This window comes from Anopheles arabiensis, chromosome 3 (genome assembly GCF_016920715.1).
Source record: "Anopheles arabiensis isolate DONGOLA chromosome 3, AaraD3, whole genome shotgun sequence".
In the NCBI taxonomy this organism is placed as follows: Eukaryota; Metazoa; Arthropoda; class Insecta; order Diptera; family Culicidae; genus Anopheles; species Anopheles arabiensis.
In genome coordinates, this window is record NC_053518.1 from 35,662,282 (window position 1) to 35,674,884 (window position 12,603).

At 42.1% G+C, this 12,603-nt stretch overlaps 1 protein-coding gene across 50 annotated transcripts in view; it reads left to right on the plus strand.

Moving 5' to 3' along the window:
- Positions 1 to 12,603, plus strand: part of LOC120901287 (zinc finger protein 420) — a 68,262-nt gene that overhangs the window by 24,925 nt on the left and 30,734 nt on the right. For 28 of the 50 annotated variants that reach the window (XM_040309022.1, XM_040309031.1, XM_040309041.1 and 25 more), the window contains exons 9-17: positions 449 to 532; positions 1,474 to 1,557; positions 2,389 to 2,472; positions 3,310 to 3,393; positions 4,161 to 4,244; positions 6,269 to 6,352; positions 7,724 to 7,807; positions 10,098 to 10,181; positions 11,562 to 11,645. In XM_040309022.1, coding sequence (XP_040164956.1) covers positions 449 to 532; positions 1,474 to 1,557; positions 2,389 to 2,472; positions 3,310 to 3,393; positions 4,161 to 4,244; positions 6,269 to 6,352; positions 7,724 to 7,807; positions 10,098 to 10,181; positions 11,562 to 11,645 — 756 coding nt within the window. The remainder of the gene's footprint in view (positions 1 to 448; positions 533 to 1,473; positions 1,558 to 2,388; positions 2,473 to 3,309; positions 3,394 to 4,160; positions 4,245 to 6,268; positions 6,353 to 7,723; positions 7,808 to 10,097; positions 10,182 to 11,561; positions 11,646 to 12,603) is intronic. The other 22 variants (XM_040309037.1, XM_040309075.1, XM_040309049.1 and 19 more) reach the window with 18 other exon arrangements.

A 12,603-nucleotide genomic window follows, 5' to 3' on the forward strand; every position in this document is an offset into this window, starting at 1 on the left:
AGTAACAAGTTCCCTGAAAACAAGTTCGTGAGTAAAGTAAACTTTCAAAAATACACTCGCCTTGAAGCGCGCAATACTGTAAAACTCAATGACAATCCTTCTTTTATCGACAACAACACACACTTTTTGCGTTTCGTGTGCGTGTGTGTACCGTCACTGTTTCGTGTTGTCCGTTTGTTGTGTGTTGTTGGCAAACCTGTGTTGTTACAATTAAAGTGGTCCCTTTTACCATTCGCGCACACTTGTCACCTTTTTTTTTGTCTTCGAAACTCTTCCGCTGCTCGTTTGATGTGTGTTTGGGGGAGGGGGTAATGCAAGGAAACGGCCATTTTTTTCTCTAATAGAAAAACAGAAACCACCAAATATCCAAGGATATCTTTGATTGATTCACGCTGTTTCTCTCTTTTCCCTTTCTCTCTCTCTCTCTCTTTGTATCTTCCTCGAACAGATTGCACACAGGCGAAACACCCTACCAGTGCACATACTGCGGGAAGAAGTTTACGAGAAAAGAACACCTTACCAATCATGTCAGGTGAGAGAATGCTTCCTTTTCTTCTTGCTATTGATTGCTTCCATGTTTTTTGGGGGAGACACTTTTTATGTGTGTATGATGTGTGAAACAAAAAAAAACCGAACCCCGGTTGCGCCCCCTGCCCGCAGCACACCCTCCCCATCCGATAGGGAGAGGAGAAGAGCCGCATTTTTTTGCTTTTGTTTCCGGTAGAACAGAATTTTCTACGAAACAACACCCAAATGGCGCCCCAATATTGCATCTATTGTTTCGGCCTAAACAAAGAATCAAAATTACTCTTTTTTTATAAAACGAATTACTCGGTTTGTGGCTCTCTTTTGTCCCGTGCGTATATGGGGGACGCTGAGGAGAGACATATGAGCCGTGGAAGGAAGTGAGAGATTAAGAAAAAAAGAAGATGAACTTTTGTTCCTTCCAAATATCTGTTCCATATGTTTAACCCCTCCTTTGAAAATGAAATTGGGAAGGGTGGTGCGATACACGGGGTCGTTAATTTGAAAATCTGCAAAAATGCAACAACAAAAATCATAAGATTCATTCCACAAATATTTCATTAAATTAATTTTTGTTGTTGATGCAATGAGGAATTCTCATTCAATAACAAGAAAATCCCACCATTCCTCCTTTTCTCTCCCCCTGGGGGCATGCTTTGGTTCCAGTCATCCTTTCGTGGACAATTGGACAGTTTTCTAATAGATGCTTTTTTGTTGTTTTCTCTTTTCTCTTTTCTATTTTTCATCGAACTCTTTATCCTTCCCGATGCCACTGCGTGCTGCTGTGCTGCCGCCTGTGTAAAAATATCGATATATCTGTCTCACAATCATTTACAAAACTGTACTGTCAATCAACACCACGTCACCAATATTTACCTCTGAATCGAAATGTGCTATAAACACCGCCCTTATCACTCTCAATCCTTTTACACATATCAACCGATGCAGATTGCATACCGGCGAAACTCCATTTCAGTGCACTTACTGCGAGAAGAAGTTCACTCGCAAAGAGCATTTGACTAATCACACGAGGTGAGCGATTGTTTCATGTGTTGTTTAGCTAAACAGACAGAGAAGCGTTTGTTGTTCCTTGGAGTTACCTCATGTGCCTTCAGCAAGGAGATATTGAACACAAACTATCTTGAAATTATTGCAGATTTTCGATTCTTTAATACCCGGTTCCGGTTCCCACGGCAGATGTAAAGATATATCTTTATACAAACAACCAGTTAACTTTTCAGCTCATCATCAGCGTTAATATTATATCAACCCTGAGGCGCGGAGACACTCAGTTGTGTTTACAAAAATGTCCTAATCAAAACTTTCCTTTACAGGATGGCCAATGGTGTGCTGCTACTTGATACATGAAAATTGAACATTTTTCTGTGAAATTTTGGTGGTAATTTAAAACATCAAAGAGAGGGATTTATTATGCACTGTTCTGAGACGATATGCCGGAATTTTGTCAGTCCTGACCGTGTGTGCCGTGTCCTCCAAAATGGTCGAAAATCTTACCCTTTTCCCTCCAGTATGTCATATTATCGCTTCAACGTTGAGTGTGTGCTGTTCACGTTACATGAGTTCTAAGCTTGTCTCACTTTCACCCATTGATCTCTTCCCCAAGAACTTCTGCACAGTCGTTTGATTAGTCGATTCGTCCAAAGGCAGGCGGAGGTTGTATCTGGTTGTTTGTGTTCCTCGGTGCTCTAGAATCCTCTCTCGCTCTCTCTCTCTCGTGTCCGTTTGGGTCGTCCGTCCAACAAGTTGTGTTCGTACTAGGAAGCACTCTGTGTGTTTGTAACAACGGTAGCGTTTTTTTGTGTACTAATCCAAAACCATACCGCTCTTCATTCTTCTCGACAGGTTGCACACCGGCGAGACTCCTTTTCAATGTTCTTACTGTCAGAAAAAGTTCACGCGGAAAGAACATTTAACAAACCACGTCAGGTGAGCTTTGATCGCTCAAAGTTACTAAGTACACACACTGAAAACACTCCCGAAGTTCCTCTGATCATCCTTATTCCTTGCTCCTTTCTCTGCTACGAATGCATTCCCAGTTCTTAATGTCCCGCCGGAGAGGAATTTTCCTTCGTTGTGACATACTTCAAATCATCTATGCAGATTAAGCCGCCCGTTCAGTGTTTGATGAGTGGTGCCGTCGATCTGCTTTTTCCTCCAAGTTCCCACATGCCATGGGATGGACTCTTGGGGGGGGAAATATGAATGCTCGCAACGTATAGGAGGTCTCATACGGAGGCCTCAAACCTTGAGAATGAATCATAGATTAGAAGGGTAGAGATTAGCACGCTGCTTCAAAAGTTTTTGATAAATTAGCAGTATGAGACATACATTAGAGTCACTCTTACTCTCTGTTAGAGATACCCTCTTGTACTTCCAGTCCGTATAATACGGCAAATCCACACACATAACTCTAGTCCGAAGCGCGGTGTATGTTCCTTTTTTTCGTGTCGGCGCAGCGGCTGCGGTGGTTCGGTTTGTTTGTTAAATCCTCGAAGCCTAGAAGCTTCGGTGCAAGCTTTCATATTTTCTCCCAATCCGATCCCGAGATTATTCCTCCTTTTTTGTATTCCATTTTACTTTGATCCTCCAACCAACTCCAACTTCTCCTTATTTCCATCGTGTTTTCAATGTCCCCCAACTCCCCATGCAAAACTATTAAATTGGAGCAAAGCTTAAAAGCGATGACCCCACCCCCTGTGTGTGCCCTCCTTCCAAGTGGCGGTGTTACTAATGAAAACCATCCTGATCTCCCTTCTTCGACAGGTTGCACACCGGCGAGACACCTTTTCAGTGTTCTTATTGCCAGAAGAAGTTCACTCGCAAAGAACATTTAACGTACCACGTCAGGTGAGCTTTGATCGCTCCAAGCGTGATGGCATCACCTCTCTTTCCCCCAGAATGCGTCGATGCCATCATGTTTTGTGTTGCGTTTTGTTTACCCTTTACACTTTATCAGTTATCCAGTTACGCTCTCCTCCAGAGCATCTGCGCGAAGAAGTAAAAATGGCGGCAGAACACGTCCTTGCGAAAATATGATCGATCTCTCTGAACAAGTTTAGACAATAACAAACAAAAAAAAAAAGAAGAAAGTAGAAAACCAATCTCTACTAGTGCGCTCGGGGGATATGTGTGAGAGAGTTGTGATCTTCTCGAGTACTGCCGGTTTTTGCTGTTTTGGTTTAGTCCTTGGATCAACGTGCTGATTAAGCGCAGTTAGTTTTAGAGCTATTATTACTATCAGCAGGCAAAAAAACGTTTCAATGTTAAAATGCAGTGTTAATAGAGGGGCAGTCAGATTAAAGCCATTCTGCTTCTTCAACTAGCGATTGCTTTCGAGTAGTGGGTCTTTCATATTTTCAAGAGGACGGGTTTGCGCTCCGTTTTTTTAACTTCAAACAATGTGTGCCCGCCTTTTAGTAATAAAACATTCGCACCTTTACTATACTAGCATCGAACGAGGAGACGAATGTTTGAAGCGGTGCTGTGTGCTTGTGTTTGCCTATTTTTGCCTCATTTTTTGGCAACACTTCCGCACACCCCTCCCCCACCCCTTCCACATGCAAAAAGTCTATCCTAATCTAAAACAAAAAATCCCACTCTCCCTTCTTCGACAGGTTGCACACCGGCGAGACTCCCTTTCAATGTTCTTACTGTCAGAAAAAGTTCACGCGGAAAGAACACTTAACGAACCACGTCAGGTGAGCTGATTGTTGATCGCTTTCATTTATCTTTTTCCTTCGTCTGTCTCACGTGCACACACACTCACACTCTGAAAAGAGTTACGGAAAAAAAACAAAAAAGAAAGCTACTTTTTGGCTCTTTTGTGCTCTGTTGCGATGCGATGCGTACTCTTCCCATGCTACGCAGGGTTTCCCGGTGGTGGTCACGCGTACGCATCGCACGCCTTGGTGGCGGAACCGTATTTTCGTTCTGAACCGAAGAAAATTGGCTACCAAAATGAGAGAGTTTCATTTTGTGCGAGGAAAGAGAGTAGTAAGGTTTAGCAGTTGAGGAGGAGGAGGAGGAGAAGGAGGAGCAAGAAGAGGTCGATTGAAAGGAAAAGCGAAGGAAAAGGGAGGAGAACGAAAACACCCCTCGATCAAAAGTAGTGGTGAGATCGCATCGTCTCTGGGATGTAGAAGTCAGGGAAGAGAAAGGAAAACGACTAGGCGCCTCCATCTCTCTGTTTGTTTCTGCTGCCGGGTGCTGCCGCTGGCTGTTGCTGCTGCTGCTGCTGCGAAGAGTATAGTAGGAAAGATTTGGATTTGTTTTGTTTGCTTTGCAAGAGATACACGCGCTAATTGTTGGCGCGAGCTGTACAGTGCAGGGAATACGGTTGAGTTCGGCATGTTGAAACTTTAATGCTTAAGAGCGTTTTTAACCCAAAGGCTCATTTAGCGCACATTATATCGTAACACAACGCAAACCAATTTGCAAGTGTGTTTGCCGTGGTAGTCTCAATTTCGGACTCATGTTTAAAAACCACATGAACACGGAAGTCTTAAACGAATGCAATATGCGGGAAACGTTGAAATACAACTCCCGACAGCCGGATCTCTAGTCGTTGAGCCCATTTTGGCTGCAAACTGTGCTTTTCCCCTGCGAAAACATATCTAACAACATAGGCAACAAAAGAAACGCACTTCTTTCACACTTGCTCTCACTGCAACACACACACACAGGACAGTGGGGACAGGACAGTAGTAGTTCGTGTCCTGCCGGTGGTGTAGGGCGGAAAATTGTATCCTTCCCGAACGGGGAATTTCATCAGTGGGGAAAAGGTTTTTCATCTTATCGGTCTTTTGTTTTCGTAGGTCTATACATGCTTGAGGTCGTCCCCAGAGCCTATTCCTGTGTGCAAGCAATATGCCCATTGATTATGATGCCTTGCAACAACAGGCACACACTCACACGCGACAGTCTTGTATATCCAGAATATGTGGTTGCTGTATATTTCTACCAAAACTACCAAGCACAAATGATCAATCATAATCCCCATTAGATTGTTTTCCTCGAAATGGCTTGGGTACAATTTTCTCCCCGGAAACACCTCTGCGGCGGCGGGATGACAATTTGACGCTGCGGGCGCACAAACTTCTCTTCTTCGAACGAAGACGCACCCAAAGCACCCACACGCGGATGTAAACAAAACAGGAGAAAAGGTGTTGTTCTGTTTCTGGTTTCTTTTTTGCTTCTCTCTCGGGTTGCGATCGTGTTTTTCATACTTTTGATGCTGTGGTCTGAACTTGAAGAACGTGTTGCGCTCTTCCACCTTCACTTTTTATTTCTTCTTCGTCCTCTCGTTTCCGCCCCTCCGCCCTCTGCTTCTCCATTCTCTGTCGCTAGAGTTGTTACTCGTCTGTCTTTTGTCACGTGGTTGTCGAACGGAAACTGCAGTAGTAGTCGTGTGATGGAATGACTTCAAAAAATGAGGCTTTCGGGTTGCCATCATCATACAGCGGTTTTTGTTTATGAAAAAAGACCACAACTCAACTATTTTTCGTGATGGCAATTTTCTTCTGTAGAACGAGTGTTCGTGTTTTTGCCCTCCAAAACAGACTGTGCAAAAAGGCATTGTTTTTGTGTTCTCTTTCGCTTGTGGAGTGTGCATTTGCAAATGCAAACTGAATCGTTTAATCGAAAAACTCGTTTCTTTCTCTCACCAATTACCTCTACCCATTTCCCTTCCATTACCTTTATCGTTCAACTCCCTATTCAACAGGTTACATACCGGCGAAACTCCTTACCAGTGTACCTACTGCGACAAGAAATTCACTCGCAAAGAGCATTTAACCAACCATGTCAGGTGAGAGAGAGATCGTGTGCCGGCCCCCTCTGTGTGTCGTCCACCAACACCCCGTGTCGTGTCTGTTTTCGTGAAACCGTTCCTCCCCCCCCCTTTACGTACAGGCTATTAGTGTGCCTCCGCAAGAATATGTGTCCCTGTGGGTGACACCAACGGTGTAGATCCTTCTTGGTTCTCGTAGTAACGCGTTTTAGAGAGTCGCCCGCAAACTCATGGGTTTCTCCTTTATTGTTGCCCAAGTCTTCTTTTGACGAAAGCCACATTAAATCAGACTTGTTTGGATGATCACTTTATCCCGATTCTTAACCTCTTGTTCGTTCAAATTGTTCGATGATACAGCTTTTCTCGATAGTGAATGTGATTTGCTGCGATGGTTACCGAAATGTAATGTTTTTTGGAGGGTTTGGAACTCGTTTGTGGTGTACTACTTTACCCGCTTCACTTCCGGTAGCAGTACCTCCATCGCCCCGCCGATGGTCTGTAAAAGAGTGTTTACTTTACTTTGTGTCCCACGCGCACTAATGACAGTTATATTGGGGTCGGGTTTAATTCTTACTATTGTACAAATTTTTATCCAATTCCACCGGACAGTTTGAAATTGGGTTTTAAGGGATTAGTCACGGTATAAAAATGGAGGTGTGTTAATTAGTATATCTTGCACAATTTCAAACACTATTTTAAGAAGTAGCACACTGTCCCGCAATGGCTAAGTAGCGCAGAGGGTGCTGGTTTAGAAGAAGATGTAACTATTTAACTACTTTTTGCACATCCTTTGGAGAAATTACACTCAAGATAATATAATATAGGCGGCCATGTACATGCTTTACAGTGAAGAAAATGTTGTTGTGTGTAAAGCCTGCTAATAATTTTTACACTATGTGGGGTTCAAAATGTATAAAATTTTGAAACAAATGAGTTTTGACAAAATAATTCGTTTAACGAAAAGGAACTTCAACAATAATACCCTTGATCTGTTATTATAACTTATTAACAACACCCAACCCCCACGCGCGATAAACAGCAGTACTGCTTCGAAGCCTTCCTCCTCATATATGCCCCGAGAACAAGCAAGAGCAAAGCAAATCAAACCAAAAAGCAAAAAGATTTAAATTTTTAGACCCGACGGAGGTGGAGATCACTTCTTTCTTTTTTCTCCCGCCTGCGACAAAACAATCCGTTCGCGGCGCGCCCACCCTCCCCCATCTCTCCGTTACCGAATGTTGTTGGTGTGTTTGTTTTTAATTAATGTTGTGTCCCATTGTTTTTTCTCTCCTTCTCTTTCTCTCTTTCTTCTCTCTCTCTCTTTATCTATCTTTTTTCTTACATATTTTTATACATATATATGCTCTCAACCCGTTAATCCGAAAACAGAATACACACTGGAGAGACTCCCTATCGGTGCACGTATTGTGAGAAGAAATTTACCCGAAAAGAACGTTTAACGTATCACATAAGGTGAGCGCGCTTTGGCCAAAGCACACACCGCTTCGATATTTTAACAACGAACCTTCTGCTCTATATTTATACATTTACTCTAAAAATTGCCCACAACTACTGATACTACCTACTACAGTGATAATTTACTCTTCTATAGCTGAGAATCCTTTTTTGTTTGTTTTTTTTTCTTCTTCTTAGAAGCAAAAGTAATTTAGACACAAAGCAAAACCTCCTTTTTTGGGTTTCTTTCAATAGCTGGAGATATGGTGGTTGTGGTAATAAAAATTGTGTATACAATTATGTTTGGTACACACAGAAACAATAGAGTTTAAGTTTATTTGAATATTCTTAACACGTCAAGAACAACACAGCACGCTTCATAAAATGATCAAACTTATTTTTGTTATTTTTTGGCATTTTTCTTTTAATTTGTGCGTGTCACCTACCATAACAAACCGTTTACAAACTGTGTTTGTGGCTGCAAAGTTTGACGGACGGAAACACTCCAGAAATTATGTTTATTGGTTTTGTTTTTTGTAGTTTTCATTTTCGGACTGCTCTTAATATGTATATGACCGCAAAATGTCTGTAAAAAAACAATACAGTTAATTTTTCGTCCTCCATATGGAACGGATACGATTGAAGGCTTTGATGTGTCGCGTTGCGTTTTCTTTCTCACAAAGTACCGTTACAAGAGAACCGCCCATTATTCGGCAACATTTCCTCCCCCATTTCGGCCTAAACGGACCAACAATTGAACTTCAATAAAGGCACATACCTTTTTAGCTAAAACAACTCACACCTATTCATCAAGTTTAATGTATAAGTTGTCACTGTTCCTCGTGTGACACGACCCACATTCAAAATTCATTAAACCTTTATTTAATGCAATATAATGCAAAACAATTTGGCCAACAAAGGGTCTAAATCAATACATTTCGTTTTGCATGTATTGATTCGCCGAGGAACTTTTATGATACATTTTGAAACAATAAATAACGATGGGCGGGTGTGTGGGGGAAGCCTCTGTGTCTTTAAAGAAGTGGACATTCAAAATTGAAAAATTCCTCTCAAAATTCAAAATTATATTTGGGCACTATATTACTTATTCGCAAGGAAAGCAATGGGAAAATTGAAACACAACACAACACATTCGGGCAGTAGCGTTTACACCAACAAGATTGCGAAAGTACGAACAAGACAACGAACCTAGAAGATCCAAACAGTTTCGTTTAACGATTTTTCCCTCTGTCATTCTTGTGCGTGGAAAGAGAATATTATTCCAAACTCAAAATTACAAAATTATTACAACACACTTTGTTTATGTTACCACCTACTCAACTCGATTCTGAGTTTTATGACGCGTGTGTGTGTTTAAGAAAAATCCGTCTATTAGATTGGTTTCTTATTTTATGTTAACCAAGGTGAAATACCTGCACTTACATGTTGGTGAATGGTTAGCCTAGGAAAGGAACTTCAATAGTATTGTTTTATGTTATCTCTCTCTCTTCCTTGGTTGGTATCTGGTGTGTATATAACACCCGCGAACATATACACACAAACTTCCACACCCTTCTGCAAATATAACCCGTCTTCTAAAACTTTCTTAGGAACGCAGAGAAAAACAGAAAATAAAGAAAGAGGATCGAATCGGGCGTTCAAACGCATTCGTCGCGTGTTCGTCGCAGAGACACACGCACAATGCACATGCTCTGGCGTCCTGTGCGGCTGTACTTGCGCCCCAGCCCCTGTCTCGCTGCGAACGATCGTAAACGATTTCCACGATAGCCTTTTCAACGTGTTTTTCTTTCTTTTTTCTTCTTATTTTCTTCCTCCCCGATTGGGTTGCAAATCCGTGTGCGCGCACAACAACTACAAAAACCCTCGACAACGCGACCATCCGATCGATCGGGACGTGAAAACCGTGTGAAACCCGCAATGTTTGAACCGCTCGTCGTTATCTGCCGACATCTGCCGTACCCGTTTCCAAATGTCCTTTCTAATCGTTCCTGGAACCCTCGCTCTCATTGTGTGTTTGTTTGTGTGCTTCGGGGGTACGGGTGTCACCAACAATCTGCTACTACTACGGCGCATCATCTCCCCCAACTGTGACACTCACAAACACACAAATTCATCTAAATTTCCCTTCATCCTATAATTTTGCCCATCATCATCAACAACCACTATCCTTCCTCCCTACCAATCACGCAACGAATGTGTTTTCATCGGCGGCATCAACAAAACACGCGCGTACGCAAAACATACGCGCCAAAACGTGTGTGTGTCACGTGTGCTAAAATCGATCTAGATGGCATACGGGAGAGACACCGTACCATTGCACGTACTGCGAGAAAAAGTTCGCCCGCAAAGAGCACCTTACTAATCACGTCAGGTGAGAGTCCCACACACGTATACACACACACATACCCACCCAAAACACACACACACAAACCTCTACGGTACACCCCAAAAGAATACACAACATAAAGAGCCGCGCGCGCTTTACCAACGGAGTGTGTACTCTGCACAAAAGAAGGACGACTCCAAAGTGTCTGTGTGTGTGTCCTTTATGACGTTACGTTTGTTTGTTTGTTTGTTTGTTTGTTGTTCAAAATGATAATAAGAGATGATGTATTCGAGCTCTTCACATCTCCTCTTGCTGCTGCTACATCTCCTTTATCATACGCCTCCCCCCCCCACGACTGCTCCAATAAGAGACAGAAGAGAAGAAAGCGCGTGTGGGCGCCGCCAATGCACACAAATGAACAAAGAAAAAGAGAAACATTTTCCCTTCCACACTCCCTTCACGATCCTCCCTTTCCTTCATTCTTACTATTGTGTCACTCTGCGCCCGGAAGAACCGACGTAGATCGATGTAGCTCTAGGATATTAGGGATATGATGGATCCCTCATATGTCTTCTAACGGTCCGAGTCGGTAAAGTCTTTTGTCATTGGAATTGTAGGGAAGATGATGGTGGTTGCACATACTGTTTTCGTTTTGGCAATTGATTGGTCTTGTACTGGGGAAAACGAGCTCCTTGGGTCCAAAGAACCAGTTCCTGCTGTTTTCTATCTGCGTTGGAAGTGTCGCACTTTTTGTTTAGTTTCAAGTCTAAAGATCGTTCTCTCGTTAATGGAAAACTGTTTGTCAATTTATTAATCGATGGTTCGAAGAGTTAATTATACTCTGACAGCCTCAATATATATCTGTTATGCTGTTCTATTATTTAATTTGGTGTCCCATTGCATTGATCGTTGATGTTTCTATTATCATTGTATAAGATCTTTCGGTCTTTGTATGATATTTTCAGACTATGAACCATATTGAAGATCAGTTTGACGTACTCTTCGCGTCGTAATCATTTGTTTGATGCAATGTTTAATGCCAAAAGTGCATTTAAATTTAAATTGTCTTTTGTCCCATCTAAAAACCATGTAATCTATAATCTACGATAGCTTTTTTAAACACTATCTTAACTACAATTTCAATGACAGCCCGGGTGACACATCCCAGTTCCCCCGACTCTACTTCTTTTCCGAAAGCCCAAGGAAATTTACTTCTTCTGGTGCCTCCCTTACACCCATGAAACCCTTCTTTCTGTCCCTTTTACTGTGCCGACAGTACTATTTATATATCCCACCACCACCGCGCCTAGCTTCCCATCTCCCTCGACGACTCGCCCAACTTTAGCGACCACTTCCCTAGCCCACCACTCCTCCCCCCATCGCAGTCTTTCTTTCTCTCTATCAACATATCTTTCTCTTCTACAGATTGCACACAGGAGAGACCCCTTATCAATGCACATATTGTGAAAAGAAATTCAGTAGAAGAGAGCGTTTAACGATTCACACAAGGTGAGCGTTTGCATTTGATTTAATTTTTACTTGATCAGCGCAAAACAAAAACAAAAAGAACACGAAAAATCGACAACGATTTAAAAGAAACTAAAAAAAACACAAGTGCGCCCGAATGAAGGTTATCGGCCAACAAAAAAAAAATGGAAGAAATGTTGCGAAAAGAAGAACAGTGAACTTGCTTAACATTTGGCACTACTCTCTCTCTCTACCCGCCACGACAGCTGAAGCTCTCGTGTGCATGGTTTCTGCTCCTTCGCTACTACTGTTAATACTACTTCTTCTACCATTACTACTGTTTCGATTTTGTGTGGTTTTTTTGGTGTTTTTTTCCCCACCATGTCGTCTACCACCGTCTTTAAAACCTCCGGTGTGTTGTTATTGAGCGTCTCCCCCCCCCCCATGCGTCTTGTAGTGTTCATTTATAACAGCCCAAAATAAGTGGTAAAGGAACTCTCCTCCATCCCCAGTGTAATCGAGTAGATGAGAGCCCAGCAGAAGAAGATGCACAGGTTTTTTTTGTATCGATCAGGAATTATTAGGGTACGGGAAAGAATTGTGTGCTTTCCCTTTGTAATGTTCTTTAGTGTTGTGTTGTGTACTGTGCGACTAACTTACCTTCGTTGTTGCATAGAGTGTTGCACAAGTATTATCATAGAGAGGCATTACTTTGAAATGATCATTTCAACTCTCTGCTGATTTATGGTTGAAGCGAAATGTGTTCTCTAAACCATTCGCAATGGGTTCTAATGTAACCGTTTCCCCACTTTGCGTAAGCAAATAAGATACGCGGGTCATATGGAGCGTTAGTTTTGCATTCTATTTAGTTCGTTAATCTATTTTAAAGCAATCAATCTCGACAGTTTTTAAATTGAATGGTTTAATTTGACATTTTATTTGAATGCTTTAGTTTTTGTATCTTTTCTGATACGCGCTTTAATTTGCACATATACCCAAA